We start from the raw sequence: 20,565 nt of genomic DNA, 5'->3' as shown, positions 1-20,565 counted from the left end.
CCGGCGGTCCTTAAACTTATCAGGAGGTTTTACTTAGGTCCACGAACTTGCAAAGCGCACATCAAGGTCCCTAAACTTGGTTTATTGTATCATCCCGGTCCAAAACCGCGTTTGACCATGGTCTTGCCTACGTGGCACGCCACGTGGATGATGACATGGATTTTTAAAAAAATTTTCTCCCTTCTTCCTTCTTTTTTTCTCTTTATTCCTTGTCGAAAAGACGAAAATGCCTCATACACGTCATCGTCCATGTCATCGTCTTTTCATAAAAGAGAAAAAAGAAGGAAGAAGGGAGAAAAAAATAAAAAAAATCATGTCATTGTCCACGTGGCATGCCACGTAGGCAAGACCACGGTCAAACGCGGCTTTGGACCGGGATGATACAATAAACTAAGTTTAGGGATCTTGATGTGCGCTTTGCAAGTTCGTGGACCTAAGTGAAACCTCCTGACAAGTTTAAGGACCGCTGGTGCATTTTACTCAATATCTTTTCATGCTGCAACTTATACTTCTAAGAGTTACCATAAAAGTTATTTAACACATATTAGAACTCTGACGGTATCAATTCTGCAACAAAAAGATTATATATACTAGATGAAAAACAGGTATATCCGCATGAAAACAAACAGCTATAGTAGTAGGCAAGGTTATGTTTCTTATCTGAGTTGTTAAAAATGTGTATATATGGACCGAGTGCAGGCCAATTGGGTCAGTGTGGGAGGACCTCAATGGGCAGCCTCGGTCTCATCGATGCTAAAACCTTGTGGCCTTGGTCTCATCCACCTAGGCCAAGTGGCACTACCCTTTCAACAAAGTGTTGCTGAATTTTTCAGTCTTTTGTCTTGAGTTTCATCTTGCAGAACTGAGAAATGACAGGCAAGAGAGCTGTTTAGTGAAGGGAAAAAGGCAAAATATTTGTCACCAGCAGCCACACTATTTCAAATATTACTGCAAATATTAATGGGTGAATAGCTAATTTAGTTCCTCAAGTTTCACTGAAGGCTCAATTTAGTACTTTAGGTTTCATTTTATTCACACAGGTCATCTAAGTATTTGTTTTGGCTTAAAATCATCCTTGGACCCACTTAATTTGCCATATGGCTATTTTTAGTCAACAATTCTATTAGAAAGTGTCCCTTTTGTCTTTAATTTATATACAACTATACACTAGAAAAAAGAAAACAAAAATAAATAAACAACATTACATATGTACTTCCCATTATTTCAACATATGCACATGAAACTTGAGCCTAATGGCTATCGTATACACTTGTAAGTATATAATTTATTTTTGTTTTACATAAATTGCTATGCATTGTCTATAAAAAGAATTCATTGTATGCAATTGTTTTCTCTTATATATGTGAATGAGGGGGTATAAGTGACATTTATCAAGAGAATTGTTGGTTATGTGGGTTCAAGGATAAGTTTGAATTAAAATAAAAACTTGAAGAACTAATATGAACAGATTGAAACATTAAGGACTAAGCCGATCCTTGTATGAAACTTGGAGGACATCTTTGGCTATTCACCCAATAGATTATGGACTAAGCTGATCCTTGTATGAAACTTGGAGGACATCTTTGGCTATTCACCCAATAGTAATCTAGAGAGAAACTTTTACCACTTCAAACAAGTACTAGTATATTTTTCGCCAAAGCATTTTAATGATACTTTTCTTTACTAACAAATTACTCCCTCCAGTAATACATATATGACATTTAGAACAATATTTGATCAAATTTTTTAAACAACCATCAACAGTTTACGAGTTTCTTAGTTTAAAAAGGAAAAAATGGTATGCACAAATTTGCCTAAAAAATCATTATAATAATATCAGAAGCTAACTGAATTTAACAAAATATTCTAATACGAATTTGATAGTCAAAGTCTTTTTAAAAAAGTTAACCAAATCTTGTCCTAAACATCATTTGTTTTAGGACCAGAGTACTACACAAACATAAAAAATGACAACTTGGTGCTCTTGAAAGAAAGATCAACAACGCATCTTCAAACTTAAGGAAAGAGCTTGAAAATAACCCAACAATTCCAAGGAACATATTTACAGAGACTATCAAACCTGAACTACAGTAGCTAGAAGTAAGAACAGTGGAATACTACTTATTCCATTAATCCAGCACATGACAAATTGATAATGTCTCCAAGGCTGCGGGCAATACATCATCTGAGCTACAAGAGAGCACGGCCAGGCTAATCCAACCATGGCTAGTCCTACAGAAAGCACCAAAGTTTCAGCACATGTTTTTAGTGCATCACAAGTCACAACTCGAACAACATTAACAACAGCAGCAGTAGAAGGTGACACAAGCCACCCAGCATCCCGACGGCCTCGTAGCCCCGGCGACCACCATTTCTTCCCCTAACCCTCATCGCCACTCCGCCGGGTTGGTACACCATGCCGGGGTTCCACCCTGCCGGTATGGCGTTGCTGGCAACAAACATCTGGCCGGAGCTGAACGTCAGGCGGACGGAGAACGGGCCCTGCAGGGCGGAGCCGGAGTTGAGCCTCCACACTGCGCCCCATGACTGCTGCATCGGAATCCATGACCCTGAAGCACCAGCACCAATCGGCATGATGTCGACAGCCGCAAGGTCACTGTCGTTGTCATCGTACTCCACCAGCAGGGCCAGGTAGTTCGGGTTGGAGCCAGAGTCCACGACAAAGGTTAGCCCTACTCCAGTCCATTCACACTCCACACTGTACACCACAAAAGTAACAGAAAAGATTAAACATACTGTTTGTTACATGATGAGAAACATAGCGAAAACCAGACAGTTTGCATATCTGCGTGAAGTGTCATATGTACTTGGCCGTTGCAGCAGCCAAGAATAATAGTGTAGCTGAGTGCCTGTGTACTATATATGATGATCCATTATTCATGTGTACCGGGTGTACTGAATTTGGAGGAGGCCAGCACCACGGAGTTGATCAGCCTGGCCAGGCCTCGCCATGGCACCGAATGCTGTGCCGCTCATGTCAAAGTGAGCTGCTTCATTCATGCATTGACCATCGACTAGCTCTTCCAAGCATGGGCCACCAGGCCCCTGGTCAGTGATGACAACGGTTACAGGGATACCAGAGCAAGCTTCATTACCAGCACACACCACCTGATAAATCAGTTATTTCCAAATGTCAAATGGCAGACATGCATGAATGAGCATAGCTTCAGCTGCTAATGGTCAATGGATACACACCCGGTAGCACGAACCACATCCCTTGCCAGAGTCATAGATGTAGGGGCTACCAGCAGCAATCCTGGATGAGAACGGTGGCTGGTCAACAGCATACTGGTACCCACATGCACCGCCTACAACAAATGTATGCATGAGACATCACATTTTCGCACCACAAGCCGCTTTGAGTAGAGTGCGTATATTCACAGATTTTATTTTTTTGTGGTATCTACCATACCTTCACTTCCTGCACCATTAGGATCGCCATACCATGTAGCAATGCCATTCGACCAGCCAGAGAGCTCACGGTGGAGCTCAATGGACGTGCAAGGTTGGAACACCGAAGCGAGCACTGTAATGGCAATGAAGTACAAGAGCTGAAGCCTGGAAGCCATGTGCTGCACTCTGTCACATTATGGCTGATAAGGACTAACACACTGTTGGTTTGCAAGGTCAACAACACAAGTATAGATTGTATGATATGTATTCAATGGGCATATTTTGTGCTGGAGGTAATGAAGAACAGGACAGCAAGAAAGGTTATTGTTTTGGCTTCAATTGCGCCTCAGAACATAATTCACAGCATTGAGAATGTTTTCATAACAACACTTCACTGAGTTCTCATTAAAAAAACACTCCACTGAAGAAAATGAAAATGCCATAAATGTGGTACAGCTGTTTTCTGAAGTTAGAATAAAAAATGGATTTTAAGGAGATGATAGACAAGAAGGGCAATGTGCCGTGAATTACAAAAAGTTGTTGTCATGGATTATGGCAAACATGTAAAGGAGGGTGTTAGAAAATTTCCAATTACTGATGACCATTGTCAGCTGATTAACCTTTAGTTTCTACTTTACGATTTGTCACCATTACCCAAAAACATAGCACCTAGCTACTAACCAAAAGAAACACATGCCCAACCTTAAATAATTATGTCTTGAAGAAGTTTCGAGAGCATACTGTTTAAGTCCAAAGAGCAAATGGCACAGTAAGCCATTACTCCATTGATTGAAAAAGGCATACCGATCATGTTATATTCAGTTCGTTTTCTAAATAGAAAAATAGAAATGACAAAGTTTTATTCGCTAACAGTACTACACAAAATGAAATATGAAACACTATTCATGAAGACTACCAACAGAACAGCAAATGTTTGAGAAAAAAAATACAAGCATTACTTCCTCCGTTTCACAATGTAAGTCATTCTAGCATTTCCCACATTCATATTGATATTAATGAATCTAGACATATATATCTATCCCACATTCATATTGATGTTAATGAATCCAGACATATATGCTAGAATGACTTACATTGTGAAAAGGAGGGAGTATCACCTAGACAAAATACAATGCTTGGAGCCAACATACAGTACATACTTTTATCTTCCAATTAAAGTGACCATGTCAAAGGAATAAAGCGGATCCAACCATCCATGCAACAAAAAAATGCCTCCTGGTAAGTAAACAATCAGTTGTAGAACAACCCAAGGCCATAGCTCGAAAGCTAATAACTGACCCATTCAGACTTGTAGACCAAAAATGCATTGTGCTAGTAGTAGTAGTACTAGCTTTTTTTTTTTTTTTTGGGGGGGGGGGGGGGGGGGGGGGCATCGTGCTGCATCCTCTTACCGATGGGGCTCGAAGGCCGCCATGCGCAGGCGCTGCGGATCCACCACCACCACCTTCACCTGCCCACTCAAGAACACGGCAGAGTTCAGCACATTGCAGTAGCTAATAAAGCCAACGACTCGAATCAGCAAGCACGCAACTGCAACTGCAACGGCCGTCCGCTCCTCCAGCTTCCCTCCGCCGCTTTTGTCCCTCGCCACCCGCACGCCCCTCGTCGCTGCAGAGAGAGAGAGAGAGAGAGCCGGAAAATGTGAACCGACTGAGGGAAAAAAAATCCAGCGGAGAATGAGCTAGCGGCCTCGCGGGGTGGCAGCGGGAGAGCGTACCTGAGGCGGATCCGGAGGCGGCAGAGGCCACGCGAGGGGCGGCGGCCGGCATTGGGGGTGGGAGTGCGTGGCGAAGCTGCGGAGGTAGCGAGACTGAAGTGACGAGGGCAGTGGACACTGTAGTGGACTAGTGGTGGTTTGGGTTGGCTGGCCAGGGCTAGAGATGGTAAATCAGTAATTTCACCATGCAACCTCATTGGGATAAACTAATCAGGGATTATGGATTTAGGGAGCAGGAGGGGACGAGATGGTCATGCGGGTGCGGGCTCGACGGTCGGCCTCGGCAGCATAGGCCCGACCACGTGTGCTCGCCACGGCATGCGCGTGAGCGCGCGCTCGCTCGCCCGCGTAGCTCGGCCCCTCGGCGCGCACGGTGATGCGGCGTTTTCTTGGTGCGGGCGGTGGGCCACTGCGTGGACAGAGGACGGGAGAGACCGAGGGGAGTCGGGATTTTGGACTATCTGCCATCTCCTTCAACGGCGCACTCTCAAATGCGAGTGAGGGGAGGTCTTAAGGAGGTTTTTACCCTTTATATTTGGGAAAAAGTCCACATAACTCCCTAAACTTTAGATGAAAGTCCGTCTAGCACTCTAAACTTTAAAACCGGACATTCAACCCCCTAAATTTTACAATACCGTTTATATAACCCTCTAATATAGTTTTGCATAGTGGTTTGTATCTAATTTATATATAAGTTGGATGAGTTTGCTCACATGTCATTCACTTTGGACATATATATTAAAATTTTGACTTAAATCTTTCTTTTTCTCCTTATTAACTCTTATTTCCAAACAAATACCAACATAATAATAGTATGATATCACCGTATAAGAATAAATTGATGACTTATAACTGATAATATGCAAATATGTTATATTAATTATTCAAACTATTCGTTTAAGCTTCTAAAATATGTAAAACCATCATCCAAAACTACCTTTGGAGAGTAATATGGATGGTACGGCAAAGTTTAGAGGGTTGGATGTCCAGTTTTAAAGTTTACGATGCTAGACGAACTTCCATCTAAAGTTAGGGGGGTATTTGGACTTTTTTCTTATATTTGGGTTAATTAAATTCCTATATAAGATTTAAGATAGAAAATTTAATATCGAGTACATTTTAGACTGTTTTATAGATGTTTTATGAGCATATTTTTTCTCTTTAAAAAAACTTTATGAGAATGTAGTTTTAGTCATGTAGGAAGTTTCAGAGCAAGAAGGTTCATTCATGTATAAAGTTAGCAAGTTGTACTTCCTGCAAAAAGTTCTATAATTTGGATGTTATACTGATGTAAACTTCACAACCTTTGATGTAAACAAAGTTTATATATACAAATTTTATGTACAAGTACACAGTTTTTTTTTTTATAAATTTTATGAGCACAAAGTTTTTTTACCAAGTTTATGAGTATAAAGTTTTATAATTTGAATGTCTGTTTACTTCAAAGTTGTGAAAATTTTCAATATAAAGTTTTTCAATACAAGGTTATGGTTTAAAATAAAGTTGTGACAACGGAAAGTTTTTCAATCTAAACTTTTGTGTGTACTAAGTTTCTATTCCACCATAAAGTTTGAAAAGAAAATTTATACTCATAAACTTTTGTGTGTACTAAGTTTCAATTCCACCATAGAATTGAGTCATTGCCAGGAGGAAAGACAACTGATGACTTTTGTTGCTATGCAAATTTACAGTGCATTTCCAATTCGTTTGAAGTATGTACTAGTCATCACCTTCAGCATGGCCAATCAATATTTTTTCAAATTCTCTGGGTCACTGGATGTCTTCTTTCAGTATTTTTGGATGTTTTTTTTTGCAGGAGTTTACATCTTGTCACGTGTGTGTTCCTGACTTGAATTTTCGCAGAGGGCAAAGCAAGGCTTCGCCAATTAGAACATTGTGGTATTGAGATGTCATAGCTTTTTAATATGTTGGATGTGCATTACTCTTTAGTTTCTCGTTTTAAGGTAGGCATCGTAATCCTGAGTTAAAAAAATATAATCACATCGGGTATATGCCATTTACTCTATGAATTGATTTGTGGACTTCAGTATTGGATTCTACAACGGTTGTTTCTCGTGCAAGAATTAACCTTCTGTACCTGGATTGTGAGTGTTTTCCCATTGTTTGTATGATTTAGCTAAAACATCATGTAGTTGTGCATATACAGTGATCAATTTTTTTTCTTAAATTATTGCATAAACTTGCACATTTTTTTCTCAAGGACAACAACATACAGGGTGAACTGCCACCAAACAATCTCATCCGCATGTATGACTTCTTTTTTTAAAAAAAAAATCCCCTATTTTTTTTCTGAAGTTTAAAAGTTACGGATCTTTGATGTCAAAAGTACTTTTTATCACCTTTGAAAGTTTTATTCATACTAGTTGAAAACTAACTCCCGACCCATTTATTATCCCTATTTACCCCCTCACAGAAAGTAAAGGATAACTCCCTTAAAATTGTGAAAGTTATAGGTCCTACTAGTTACTTCCTCCGTTTCACAATGTGCATTTCTTAAATAAATATATATGTCTAGATTCATTAACATCAATATAAATGTGAAAAATACTAAAATAACTTATATTGTGAAACGAAGGGAGTAAGAAGTTTTTGATTGATTAGTGGAAATGTTTTCTCCTTATGGGTCAGAAGTTTCTTTCTATGGGCCTGGAAACGCATAAAAGTAGACAAAAAAAAAAATCGCGTGAGGAGCACCTATGACATCACTACGAAAGGGAAAACGCTTGGAGAACGTGTTCGCGCACGACGTGGTCGCACGAACGGTGGCGCATTAGCCTCCTCCCCCGACGCTCTTGATCTATTTTTAATTCTCATCGTGTGCACAAATCTCAATGCGGATTTGATGGCCGAAAATTCAAAACTTTCTTCTCTAATTTTCTTGCTACGAATAGCAATTCCGAAAGTTTGAAGAATTAAGAAAAATAGTTGCGCTAGTTCGCTAAATAGCAGTCCCCTCACCATATCTATCAAAATAATAATATTTACTATCTCGCCAAATTTAAAACTACTAACTCACTCCTATTTTAAGCACGGTTATGGATTTCTATGTCTAACGTTTCATCGTCCATCTTATATAAAAAATTTATAAACATTACAAAACCACGGTCTTTTTACAAACTTATTAAAACATCGTATCATAAAATGGAATACAAGCGACAGCATAAGAAGGTGGTACACCATGCCGCCGAACATCCCAGCGATCCCGTAAACCCGGAAGCCACGGCCGGCCGTCGCCGCGGCGCCGGCGGAGCTCTCCACCGGAGACGACGACGTCCCTCCTACGGCTGCCCCCGAGCCACCGCCAGCCGCAGCGCACGGCGGCGCGCCCAGGTAGCTCGCCTGCGCGCCGCCGTACCTTCCCCGGTCGACGCACAGCTCGTCGTTGCCCCGCACGTCGAGGCGCCTGCCCAGCCGCGCCACGAACTCCGCCGGCAGCGCGATCTCCCCGGCCAGCCTGTTCTGGCTCAGGTTGAGCCGCCCCAGCCGCGGCAGCGCGGCGAGGCTCGCCGGGATCGGCCCGTCGAGCCTGTTCCGGTCGAGCGACAGCGCCGCCAGGCTGGCCAGCGCGGCGAACGCGCCGCGCGGGATCGGCCCCGTCAGGCCGCACCCGGACATGCCCACCACCTGCAGCCGCCGGAGCGACCCGACCACCGCCGCCGGCACCGCCGTGCCGATGGGGTTCTCCTGCAGGAGCAGGTACTGCAGCTTCCCCAGCCCGGCCATCGACGCCGGCAGCGGCCCGGCGAGCTCGTTGTGGCTCAGGTCCAGGAACACCAGCTCCCGCAGCGACCCGACCTCCGCCGGCACCCTCCCGGCGAGCTCGTTGTGGCTCAGGTCGGCCTTCTCCAGTATCCTCAGGCTCCCCAGCGCCGCCGGCAAGCCGCCGGCGAGGCTGTTCCAGCTCAGGTCCAGGATGGACAGGCTCTCCATGCCTCCGATCTCCTCCGGAATCTGCGCGCGCCGCACGTACACGTGTCACCACCACGACATGTACACGTCGTACGAGCTCAGTGACATGACACCTACCTCGCCGGTAAGGTTGTTGTAGCTGAGGTCGAGCTGCTGCAGCGCGGCGAGGCGGCCGAGCTCCGGCGGGATCTCGCCGCGGAAGCCGTTCTGGGACAGGCTAAGCACGCGCAGGCTCCTCAGGTCGCTCAGCGTCGCCGGGATCCGGCCGGTGAGGCCGGGGTTGGACTTGAGCACGAGCTGCTCGAGGGAGGAGGCGTTGGTGAAGAGCGCCGGCGGGAGCTCGACGGCGGCGGCGGCGGCGGCGGCCTGATCGTCGTCGGTGTTGGGAATCAAAGCAACTCACGCGAATACAGGCTACACTTTCTGAACGAGGCAGCGAGGAAGAAACACAAACACAGAAGCAAACACACAGGAGCTTTGCGGCACCAAAACAACTTGTGCCCTTTTCACTGGTTTTTTCTCTTAACTAAATGATTACAATGAGCAGCCATTTATAACACAACACATACACACACGAAGCTGGTTGTTCCGCTTCTCGAGCCACACACGACGTCCACGTCCTGTTTACTTGGCCGCAACTTCACAAGTACTGAGTCCTCGCCGACGTCGTTGCTTGCACCACCCAACTAACCTGCATGCATGCAAACTGACCACATCCTACTCATAATCTTGTGCAAGACTCGGCTAATCACTAGCCCACAATTATGCATGGCTAACTAACTAAGCTACATACATGTGCTCTCATCTCCTGGCTCTTTATTGGCTCACTACTCACTGCCAACCACTACTCACTAAGCCATGCAGCACCCACGTACATATAGCTAGCTCTCCAGGCCATGCAATACACACATGCATATAGATAAACATGCTGAAATTAAGAAACAACAAGATTAATTTCTAACAGTCGGCGACGACGAAGCAGCCGAAGAGGGAGAGCGTCTTGAGGTGGGGGAGTCCCAGGAGCACGGGCGCGGCGAGCCTGGCGCCGGGCCTGCACGGCGGGGTGGCGACGTCGGGGCCGAAGTGGAGCCTGGTGGCGCGCAGGTGGCGGGCGTCGTCGGGGGCGAGCTCGCACTGGAGTCCCGGCCATGGCGTGTCCGTGCAGGGACGCGGGTGGAGCTGCGGCCACGTCGGGTCGCCGAGGAGGTCAGCCATCACCCTACAGATGGCAGCCAGTTTTGACCTTGGCAGCTACGCCGGCGGCGCCTCCCCGGCGAGCTGCGCGGCGGTGGACATGGCCATGGCGCCATGGAGGAAGAAGAGGAAGAAGGAGATGGTCAGCGAGGCGAGCCAAGCAGCCATTGGATTTGGTCGATGGTCTACCCTAGGCTTGCAAACCTGAGAATCTGAGATGGATTCATGGTTTTATAGTACGACCACACTCAAGAGTGTCACACACAGTCATACTGCCACACAGTGTATCTCTCTCTAATGGTAAAAAGGAAGATTTACTTGGTATAGTAGCCTTTTGTACTGTGTAATGTACGGTTTGGATGATTTGTTGATCGGATCTATGGCCCTTCACAGTGCTTCTACATGGAGGAGTTACCTACTGCGCCAGCTTAGATTCACGCGTACATGGCGCTGAGACCCGCACCTTCGCTCGGCCGCTCGCCCCCTAACTGGGAGACGTGTTTTCTCGCTGCAACGAGGGCGCATGGCGAAGGAAACTCGCACTGTGGAAGTCATTGCTTCGATTCGGTGCGACCTCGCCTCCTCCTCTTTCTCCACCTTCGCCTCCTCTTTCTCCACCTTCGCCGCCGCTCGTCCAGAGAGGTGAAGTGAGAGGGGAGCCGGCAAGGGAGGAGAAGAGAGATCAATCCGCCTCGGCCTCCTCGACCGTCGCCGCTCCGGATCCACACCGCCGCCTCGGCCTCCTCACCATCACCGCTCTGGATCCACGCCGCCGCCTCGGCCTCCTCAAACACCGCCACTCCGGATCCGACTAGATCGAGACGGACAAGGAGGAGAGGAGAGTTGCTACCTGGCGGCGGCGGCGTCATCTCCGTCCTCTCGCCAGCGAAGGGAGGAGGGGAGAGCTGGCGGAGGGAGGAGGGGAGGCCCGCGGAGGGAGGAGGGGAGGCTGGCGACGGCGGAGGGAGGAGAGGAGAGCTGGAGAAGGGAGGAGGGGAGCCGGCGCCGGCGGAGGGAGGAGGTGGCCTAGCTCGTCGATGGTGCGGGGATGATGAGAAAAAGCTGCACGTGGGGATGAGGAGAAAAGCAGCGCATGGACGTGACGCATGAGGATAAGGAGGAAGGCGTGGGGTCACGAGACTGGGTCACAGCACTGTGGGGTGTGTGACCTAGAGATGAATTTTGGGCCAAAATCCTCGCTGGAAAGGGTTGGAGGCACAGCAAGCGTGCCTTGCACTGCTACTTCCCTAATGGAGATAAAGGATAACCATAAGTTCTCAGTCTCGTTATCTCGTGTCAAATAGCATTTCCCAAAGACTTGGCATAAATCTGTTTCTCTAAATATTTGTTTGACTAGCTCTTTATAAATTTGACTCTTCATTTTTTTATGCTCCAAGAAACTCTCTATTTAAGTTCTCCGATATAACCGTGGGACACACATGTAAGGTTGTGTTATTCCCCTTTCTTTCCCAACCCACCTTCATCTTTTTCGCGCGCACGTGTTTTAAATTCTTAAACAATATGTTTATTAAAAAGTTATCTATAGGAAAGTTGCTTTAAAAAATCATATTAATCCATTTTTAAGTTTTTTAGGCTAATACTTAATTAACACGCATTAATGGGTAACGTCATTTTCCGTGCTAGGAGGTGGAGTCTGTTTACTCTTCTTCCTCCCAACACCACTAACCAAAATCTTCAACTAACCACTATATTGACTAGCGCCTCCACGGTGGAGCAGCAACAATAACATCTGTCAAACAACACTGAGGACCCTTACACGAACAACTATATGAAGGAGATCCAAGGCAACAAAGAGAAGACTCGGCCGAACTCTGGACTATTGTACCATAGGATTATAGGTGGCCATAAGGCCCGAGGCCCGATGGCCCGGCCCAGGCACGGCACGCCCTGGTTGGGGTCATGCCCAGGCTAGCCCGACTCGGCAGCTAGGCCATGCCTGGGCCGATGCCTTGGCATGGTGGGCTGGCCCGGCACGGCCCGATTCAATGAGGAGGGAAGAAAATTAGTTTAGGGACTAAAATTAGACTTAATGCAGCCATATAATTGGGATGCAAAATAAACTTATTACAATCATTTAGACATGGCCAAGGATGGAAATTAGACTATTTTTTATGAAGAAGCACGATGGGCTGTCGTGCCTTCGGGCCGACACGGCACGGCCCGGTTTGTTGGTCGGGCCGTGCCGGCCCGATAGATTCTGGCCTGAGCACGGCCATGCCGCCCATATGGCCATCTATACATAGGATGATTTGGAGGAGCCGAAGCTCGGGACACTACGCTGCTAGCCAATCTAGAGCTCCAATGTTGGCATCAGGGCTTTTCTTCCACGGAGTGGATGCTGTGGGGGGTAGTGACGAGGACATTATTAGATACGCTCGCAACTCCACAAGTTCTAATGACAGTTTCAAGTCCAGTTCGTCCTCTAGATACAACACTACAACACTGATTTCAAATGGACATAGCACCTTCATGCTAATTCTGATTTGGATGATCTTTGACTTTTTTTTCGAAAGCTTGTGTTGTCACCTGTTGTTAACAACGGAACGCATCCGGCATTGTATCAATTTTTTTTATGAGTCAACGGGAATCGTCAAAACAAGACAGTGCTATTGCTAGAACTGAATTTGAGTCTTTCGGTCTTGTAATAGACTGGACCCATCTTGAGTGTGTGTCTATCCACCTCCACTATCCATAATCTATCCCAAGCTCTTTTTTTCTCTATAAATATCTATGTACACCCCCAAAAAAAATTAGGTTTTGTTTAGCTGAATTTTACCAAGTGTCATTCAGTTTGTCTCTAGTCCTGTTCGTTTAGTCGATGACTATAAATTTAGAGCCCCAATAGGCCAATAGTTGGTGTGTTGATTTACCGAGTCGATTAGATCTATCACTTCAGTTGCAACTATTCCTTTGTGCTTAGTTACCTATTCACGACATTTAGATTGCATCTTACCTTGTTCTTGTAGTATTCTTTTGATTGAATTTCAGGGATCATCAACCGCGCGTCACGGTTGGTATGACATCATTTGTTGTGAAGCGAATGCATGACGTCCTGGACTTGTTTTGGTTGGTTGCCAAGTTGCAAACGTTGTATTCGATCAAAGCGAGCGTTATCCCCTCACCAGAAGATCGGGTCGCACGAGAGAGTGTCATCAGGTGGGCCTTCTTCCACTAGGAGCCCTCTAGGTGGATGCAAGCGGTGGAGCTGGGAGGCCGGAGAAAGGTGACAACAACACAGACAACGGACAAGAAGGATGCAACCGATCGTGATGACTTGTTCGGTGTCAACCAGAGGAGCGAGGCAACTCTATTAGCACCAAATGAGAGGATGGACGGAAGGAGAGCTCGATACGAGTAAGAGAGATTGGGAGATGAGCTGAGAACAAGTAGTGCTAGGAGGAGGAGAGACAATAATCATAGGCAATCTTGGCACCCCTTGGCGGTTTGGCATTAGCATCATTTGCACCTCACATTCGAATGAAGTCCCCTCTCCTCTTCCAACCTTCTTTTTAAATCATGTTGATTTGGTATCGAAATTTGTGGTATACCCTACTTCGTTTGTCCTAATTTTTATCTTTAGAATTAAACTCTAGTTTTGGGATGAGGGTAAGGCGAGACGGACAAATGTCCTTCTCTTGATCTCCTCCATCCCTCTCTTCGAACCATATTGAATTGGCATTGGATTTTCATGGGAAATAGACAAACCAAAGTAGATTTCCGGCAATTTGTTCTCATTTTTAGGATTAAGTTGTGCAAGCATGCATGGGAGGGAGGTTAGCGCTAACGGGACTAGCGTCAACCCTTATCCATTTCATCGAGCACGAAGTATTAGGGTCTTAGTGTCAAGATAATTTGTATAGAGACATTTAACATCCGTGCCAATGATTCTTGCCCCCCGAGCTCCGGATCTATTTATAAAATAAGTTTTGCGGGTCTCTATTATAGAGTGGGTTTATTTTTTACATCAAATGTGAAAAATATCTGGGATTAATACTCCCATAAGTGTGGATCATAAATGTGGATGTGTATTGTTGTCCAAATCTAATCATGCGAAAACTATTGATAACATTTACATTTAAGCAAGAATTTTGGTAGTCCAGAATTTTTTCTATTGCAAATTATGCATGATTGTATCTTCATAAATGTCTTCTTTAAAGGATGAAACTTCGAAGTACAGTATCTTTATATCCACTGACAAGATATCATTACTCGTTATTGTGCTTAGTTCACACTAAAGTTTAGAAGTTTGGTTGAAATTGGTACGATATGATATAAAAGTTGTGTGTGTATGAAAGGTTTGATGTGATGGAAAGTTAGAAGTTTGGAAAAAAAAAACTTCGGAACTAAACAGGGCCTTAAGCAGATGCTGGACCAGCCCGGCTGCCTCTATTAACAAACTCTATGACCAAATCACTGTAAGGCCCAAGTTTAGAAATAAACATTTTTGTACTTGGTCACGAGGCTCTTTTTGTCTTAAAAGACAGATTTTGTTGTAGTGCCTGTCATAAACAAGATAAACTGGCAGCACAGGGTACGGTCTGACACTGACACTGTGTCACCAAGAGGCATGAAATTGTACTGCAAAAATCGTTTGAACTCGAAGACTTAACAGCGAGTCGATCTGGTCAAAATCCGCCATAGTATAAACTAGACGTATTTATAGGTAATATAGTTAAGTTCTTGTCATACATTTTATATCAATTTAAGTGATCAAAGCTTAACACTATCACCTAACGACCATTTTGCGTTGCTAGTACCTTAAAACAATTGCGCCTCACCAAAGTTTCGATAGGATAGCAAACTTAACACCAGGGCAAAGCCACGATGTGCTCCGCTAGTGCATTGGGCACATAATAATAATAACAAAAAATCACCAAAGCATGTTCTTTCATTGCACGTGTAATTGAAGTATATATATTAGAGAAAAGTACATTTTACCCCCCGAACAACTACAGTTGACCGAAAAACCCCCCGAACTCAAAAACCGGTCATTTCTCACCCTCAACTATCAATACCGGATGAAAAACCTCCTGAGCAGCTTTGCAAACGGTTTTGGTCTACGTGGCAGCCCAGTCAGCAATTCTTTTCTTTTTAAATCAGCGGGTCCCACATGTCAGTCTCTCACCCTCTCTTTTACCCACACCTCTCTATCTCTCCAAAATCCTCTCTCTTCTCTCTTCCTCACCTTGAGGACGGCGTCCTCTCTCTTCTCTGGCAGAGCTCAAGGCAACGAAGGGGGCGGCAGAGCTCGGGGCTGCGGAAGGGACGGCGGAGGAGCCAAGGCCGGTGGGCGGCCGCGGAGGCGGCTGTGGGCGGCGGGCGAGGAGCCGAGGCTGGCGCGGGGGCCGAGGCGGCTACGGGTGGCACTCGTTCGGACGGCCAGTTGCGGCGGCCGGCTACGGAGGAGGAGGCGCACGCACTTGGACGGCCGTCGGCCGAGTCGGTGCTCGCCCATGCGGCGGGCGACCGAGGCGGAGCTCGCCCGGGTGTCCGGCGGCGGTCCGTCCGCTCTCCCCCTCTCTATCCCAATCTCTCCCCCTCTCTATCCCATTCTCTCCCCCTCTCTCTCTTCTCCCTCCCCTCACCGGTGGCGGGCGGGCGAGGCAGAGCTGCTCGGGCGCTGGCGGCGACGGCGGGCGGCTGAGACGGAGGCGGAGTGGGCGGCCGACGGCGAAGGCGGAGCTCCCCGGGCAGCTGAGACGGAGGCGGAGGGGGCAGCCGGTAGCGTAGGCATAAAGCGCTCTCCGACCTCTTGGTCCTCCCCGCCGCGACCTTGTCCGTCCAGACCACTGCCGACGCCGTCGCCTTCTCCGCCCGGACCGCCTCCTTAGCACCTCCATCTCAGGCTTCGCCGCCGACACCCGTGAGTCGTGTTCGTGCCCACCGTGCCCTCCCCGCCACGCCCACCGCATCCCCCAGCAGCGAAGAGAGAAAAGAGAGAGAGGGGTGAGCCGACCAGAGGCACCCATCCGTGCCCGTCGCCGCTCATCGCCGACCAGTTCGTCCTCCCTACCGCGCCTGCTGCCTGCCTGCTTGCCCAACCGCGTCGGTCTTGCCACGTTGGACTGCCATGTGCTCAAGTCTCCGGTCAAAACCGCCCAAAAGTATGGTTAAGGGGGTTAAGTGTCAGGTTTTATTAGTTGGGGGTATGAAATGGGGTTTTTCAGCCAACCGCAATAGTTCGGGGAGGTAAAATGTACTTTTCTCTATATATTAAGAGTGTGATATAAAGAATGAAACATAGGATAATTCATATTCTAGCTTCGCCCGTGCCTAACTCTTCACCAAAACTTTACATTCAGCGTAAGAAAAGCAATTTTTTCAGACTGCCAAAACATATTTTTGTGTGTGTGGGCCGCCCGCCTACTGGAAAGTGTATGCAAAAAATGCTATTTTTACGTATGGGTGGCGCACCCGTACACAAAAACTAGATTTTTGTGTTCGGATGCTTACGTCGTCTGCACGCGTGGCACATGTGGTGACTTTGTTAATCTCAAGATATAACGGATATACCGGCCCAATTTTTCAAAGATGCTCATAAGGATATAATATGCGTGTGTGCATTTATAAAGATGAGTGTGCGTGTGTTACGAGTGTCTGTGTTTGTATTGGATTTAAACAATTGCGGCGTACAATGCAACCCGAATACAAACTGCACTACAGACATTGCACAAACGCCAACACAGCTGTTGCCATGGTCATTCGGGTTTGTGTGATACCAGTCCACTTGGATGGACGACGCAGAGAGCAGGCGTGCATTCGGTAGATGGTAATTGGTAGTCATGCAAATCGGTAGATCGATGCGACGCCATGCATTTTATTGTGCTGCTCGTGTTACATATGTAATCTCACCAAGTTACTTTCGTAAAATTTTAAAGAGTTTTATTTAGAATAAAATCGAAACACCTTTACATTCTAAATGTAACGGGTGGAGTATTACTTTACAAGTGTATACGTGCGCGCGCGTCTGCGGTATACTGAAGTACTACTTCATATTCTAATGTATAACGCCGTTAACTTTTTGTCCAACGTTTGACCATTCGTCTTATTAAAAAATTTATGTAATTATCATTTATTTTATTGTGATTTGATTTATCATCAAATGTTCTTAAGCATGACATAAATATTTTCATATTTACATAAAAATTTTAAATAAAATAAATGACTAAATATTGGTAAAAAGTCAACGGCATCATATATTGGAATAGGAGTATTATATAGCCTAGTTGATGTGTTTTTGCACGGGTCCGCACGGACGTTGCGCGCAATGTGGCGTGATGGTCGTGTCGTGTCCCACGATTCCATCCCATCCCATGGCCACGCACGGACGTGTTGGTAATACTTGGAAGGCTGCATGCAGAGAGCCCTGGTGCAGAGGTAGACCTGTCCCAGCCCACATAAAACTGTGTGTTGCTTGCAGTAATCAGGGCCTCTTTATATCCTATCCTAAAATTTTTCACCCTGTTACATTGAACGTTTGAACACATACATGTAGTATTAAATATAGGCTAAAAAATACTCCCTCCGTTTTTTAATAGATGACGCCGTTGACTTTTTCTTACATATTTGACCATTCGTCTTATTCAAAAATTTTATACAAATGTATAAGATATAAATCACACTTAAAATACTATGAATGATAAAACAACTCATAACAAAATAAATTATAATTACGTAAATTTTTTGAATAAGACGAAGGGTCAAACATGTGAGAAAAAGTCAACGGCGTCATTTATTAAAAAACGGAGGTAGTAACTAATTGCACAGATTGCGACTAATTTATGAGATGAATCTTTTAAGCCTAATTGCTCCATGATCTGACAATGTGATGTTACAGTAAACATTTGTTAATGATGGATTAATTTGGCTTAATAAATTTATCTCACGGGTTACTGACGGATTCTATAATTAGTTTTTTTATTAGTGCCCGAACATCCCATATGACACCCTATATAATATCTAATGTGACACGTCAAAACTTTACGCATCTAATAACACCCCCTCACCAGTCCATCCGTAGAAACAAGTACTGTACAGTAGTAATAGTCCACAAAGAAACAGTAGAAGCTCTTCTCTCTCTCTCGTGTGGACTGTGTGGTCAAACATGTGCATGAAAAGAAAAGACGGTAGGCTCAAGGCTGGCGGAGTTGCAGGCGGGGGCGGACGACGACTAGCTTGGCTCGGCGCGTGCTGTGCAGTGCAGGGCGGCCCAATTGCTCAACACAACAGTGGCCACTGGCCAGCCGTCTGCTGCTGCTGCCGCTGCCGCACGCAGAGCAATCGCAAGTGGGCGGCAACCAGGCATGGGCTCCCGTTATTGTACTTGTCCACCAGACCAGCGTAGGTAGCGGCGAGACGGCGAGAGCTCGTGCTCGTCCCACGCGGACGCGGCTCCCCTTTCCCGTCCAGGAAGATCTCTATTCCTCTGCCTTGTAGGCTTGTGTGTTCTTGGTATGGGGTTGAGTACTAATAAAAAAAATCAAATATTAGGGAATGATCTAATATCAAATAATTAGAAGGGGTGAGGTTTTAAATCCAGATCGTCTAGCCCACTATTTTGTGGAGCTAGCCGGAAGACCCCTAGGTATTTCTCAGGGTTGGGTACTAATCACCATACATGAAAAATGGAGCGGTAGATTCACGCATAATCAATTAAGTATTAGCTAAAAAAACTTTAAAATTAATATGAGTTAATATGTTTTTCTAAAAGCAACTTACCTATAGATAATTTTTGTAAAAGAAAATTCTCCTATTATTTAGTAATTTGGAAAGTGTGCACGTGAAAAATGAGGGATGAGAGGTTGGAAACCACCACAAATGAACTCAGCCTTAGGGCTACAGTGGATCCATACCAAAGAGGACCCACGTACTAGTAACTCAAAAATATGTAACTTAAGTCAGAGAATCTCAATTCTCTCTCCGTGATGTCTACCAGGCGAACTTATGTACCGTGTGTTTGGTTGCTCGCATCTCTCTTGCTTACCTCATCTCCCTCATATAGGGTAAGTTTAGTCAGGCTAGGTTAAGGTAACCGCCTCTCCGACGGTTACTTGGCGACTGGTGACTAGTGATGACGATTTGGTATGTGACTGTTGTGAACGAGCCGGCTGGCGCCCTTTGGGCACGTTGAATGGTTGTGGATTTATGTGGATGGCTTGTGAAATCCCAAAAGCATGGGATAATAGATAACTTGTTTTTGAGGGAAAGATAATAGATAACTGTTATCAGATTTTTTTTTATTTTCAAAATAACAAAGCGGGTTGGATAGTATGATCTGATAGAATGATTGATCGGGAGTGGGTTTGAGGGGCGAATTCATCGTTGGGGCATGTTGGGGCTTCAGCCCCAGCTCCCCTCGATGAACCTCAGGTGCCACTCTTCATCCGCAGTAGCGCCTGCAGAGGCAGAAGAGAAAAGGGTGTGTAGTAGTAGCAGCAGCCAGAAGAGAAAAGGGTGTGTAGTAGTAGCAGCAGCCAGAGGAGGAAGACTATTTTCTGTTGGTTGGGTTGTGACAATCCCGCATAATAGGTGCTCAATCAATAAGACCATACAGATTAACAAGACGTGTCAATTGGTTACGTTATGATGTGCCGTTTAGTCAACACAAACACACCAATTTATTTAATTACTTTTTCTTTGTGAAATGTTCCTAATACTTATAAAATGATTGGTAATTTGGCATTTGGCCTGTTTGATGGTCTTGACATGTTCATAGAGATGAAAAAATTGGTTTTAATTTGTATTTTGGTTAGGGCAGCACGTATTTGCTTTCACTCTATTTATATATTAATTTAATTAGGTTACCTAAAATATTAAATTTGTTTAGCAAATGATCGGCATACACATATTTTCATGTTGTTAGGCCTTTTAAGGCAATGTTGGATGGTACCGGTTAGTAACTAATCCTTCACGCACGTAAATATAGCAACCTATTAGCACATGATTAATTAGGTATTAGGTTAAAACCCTTAAAAATGAATTAATATGATTTTTTAAAGTAAGTTTTTTATAATTTTTTTAAAAAAACACATCATTTACAATTTGGGGAACGTGCACGGCTGTGCGCGGAACGATAGAGTAAAAGTCAGGAGAAGGTAGTATCAAACTCAGCCTAAACTGGCTTACATGGAGGATGGAGCACCCCTCAACTTTTATTCTAGATTCGCCAGTTTGATATGTATAATTTTATACATGTATGTATATAAATATACGTATAAACATATAAAATATAAATATAAAGTTTATATGTATACTCCCTCCGTCCAAAA

At 45.1% G+C, this 20,565-nt stretch overlaps 2 protein-coding genes across 2 annotated transcripts; both read right to left on the bottom strand.

Moving 5' to 3' along the window:
- Nucleotides 1-2,007: 2,007 nt before the first annotated feature.
- Nucleotides 2,008-5,294, bottom strand: LOC127769060 (expansin-B12). Its single transcript, XM_052294760.1, has 7 exons — nt 5,153-5,294; nt 4,967-5,043; nt 4,827-4,885; nt 3,434-3,600; nt 3,217-3,329; nt 2,909-3,129; nt 2,008-2,719 (listed from the first exon to the last, which is right to left on the bottom strand). The coding sequence occupies exons 1-7, from the start codon at nt 5,202-5,204 to the stop codon at nt 2,281-2,283; spliced, it is 1,128 nt and encodes a 375-aa protein (XP_052150720.1). The 5' UTR covers nt 5,205-5,294; the 3' UTR covers nt 2,008-2,280.
- Nucleotides 5,295-8,042: 2,748 nt separating this feature from the next.
- Nucleotides 8,043-10,327, bottom strand: LOC127766349 (receptor like protein 29-like; the record flags this gene model as incomplete). The annotated part of the gene is made up of 4 exons (XM_052291416.1): nt 8,043-8,054; nt 8,456-9,124; nt 9,200-9,448; nt 10,058-10,327. Coding segments are annotated over 4 exons (1,200 nt in total), but the record flags the coding sequence as incomplete, so codon positions are not given.
- Between the last annotated feature and the right edge of the window lie 10,238 nt (nt 10,328-20,565).

This window comes from Oryza glaberrima, chromosome 3 (genome assembly GCF_000147395.1).
Source record: "Oryza glaberrima chromosome 3, OglaRS2, whole genome shotgun sequence".
NCBI lineage: Eukaryota > Viridiplantae > Streptophyta > Magnoliopsida > Poales > Poaceae > Oryza > Oryza glaberrima.
Note: the sequence above shows the minus strand (reverse complement) of the source record. Positions and strands in the feature narration are given on the sequence as shown.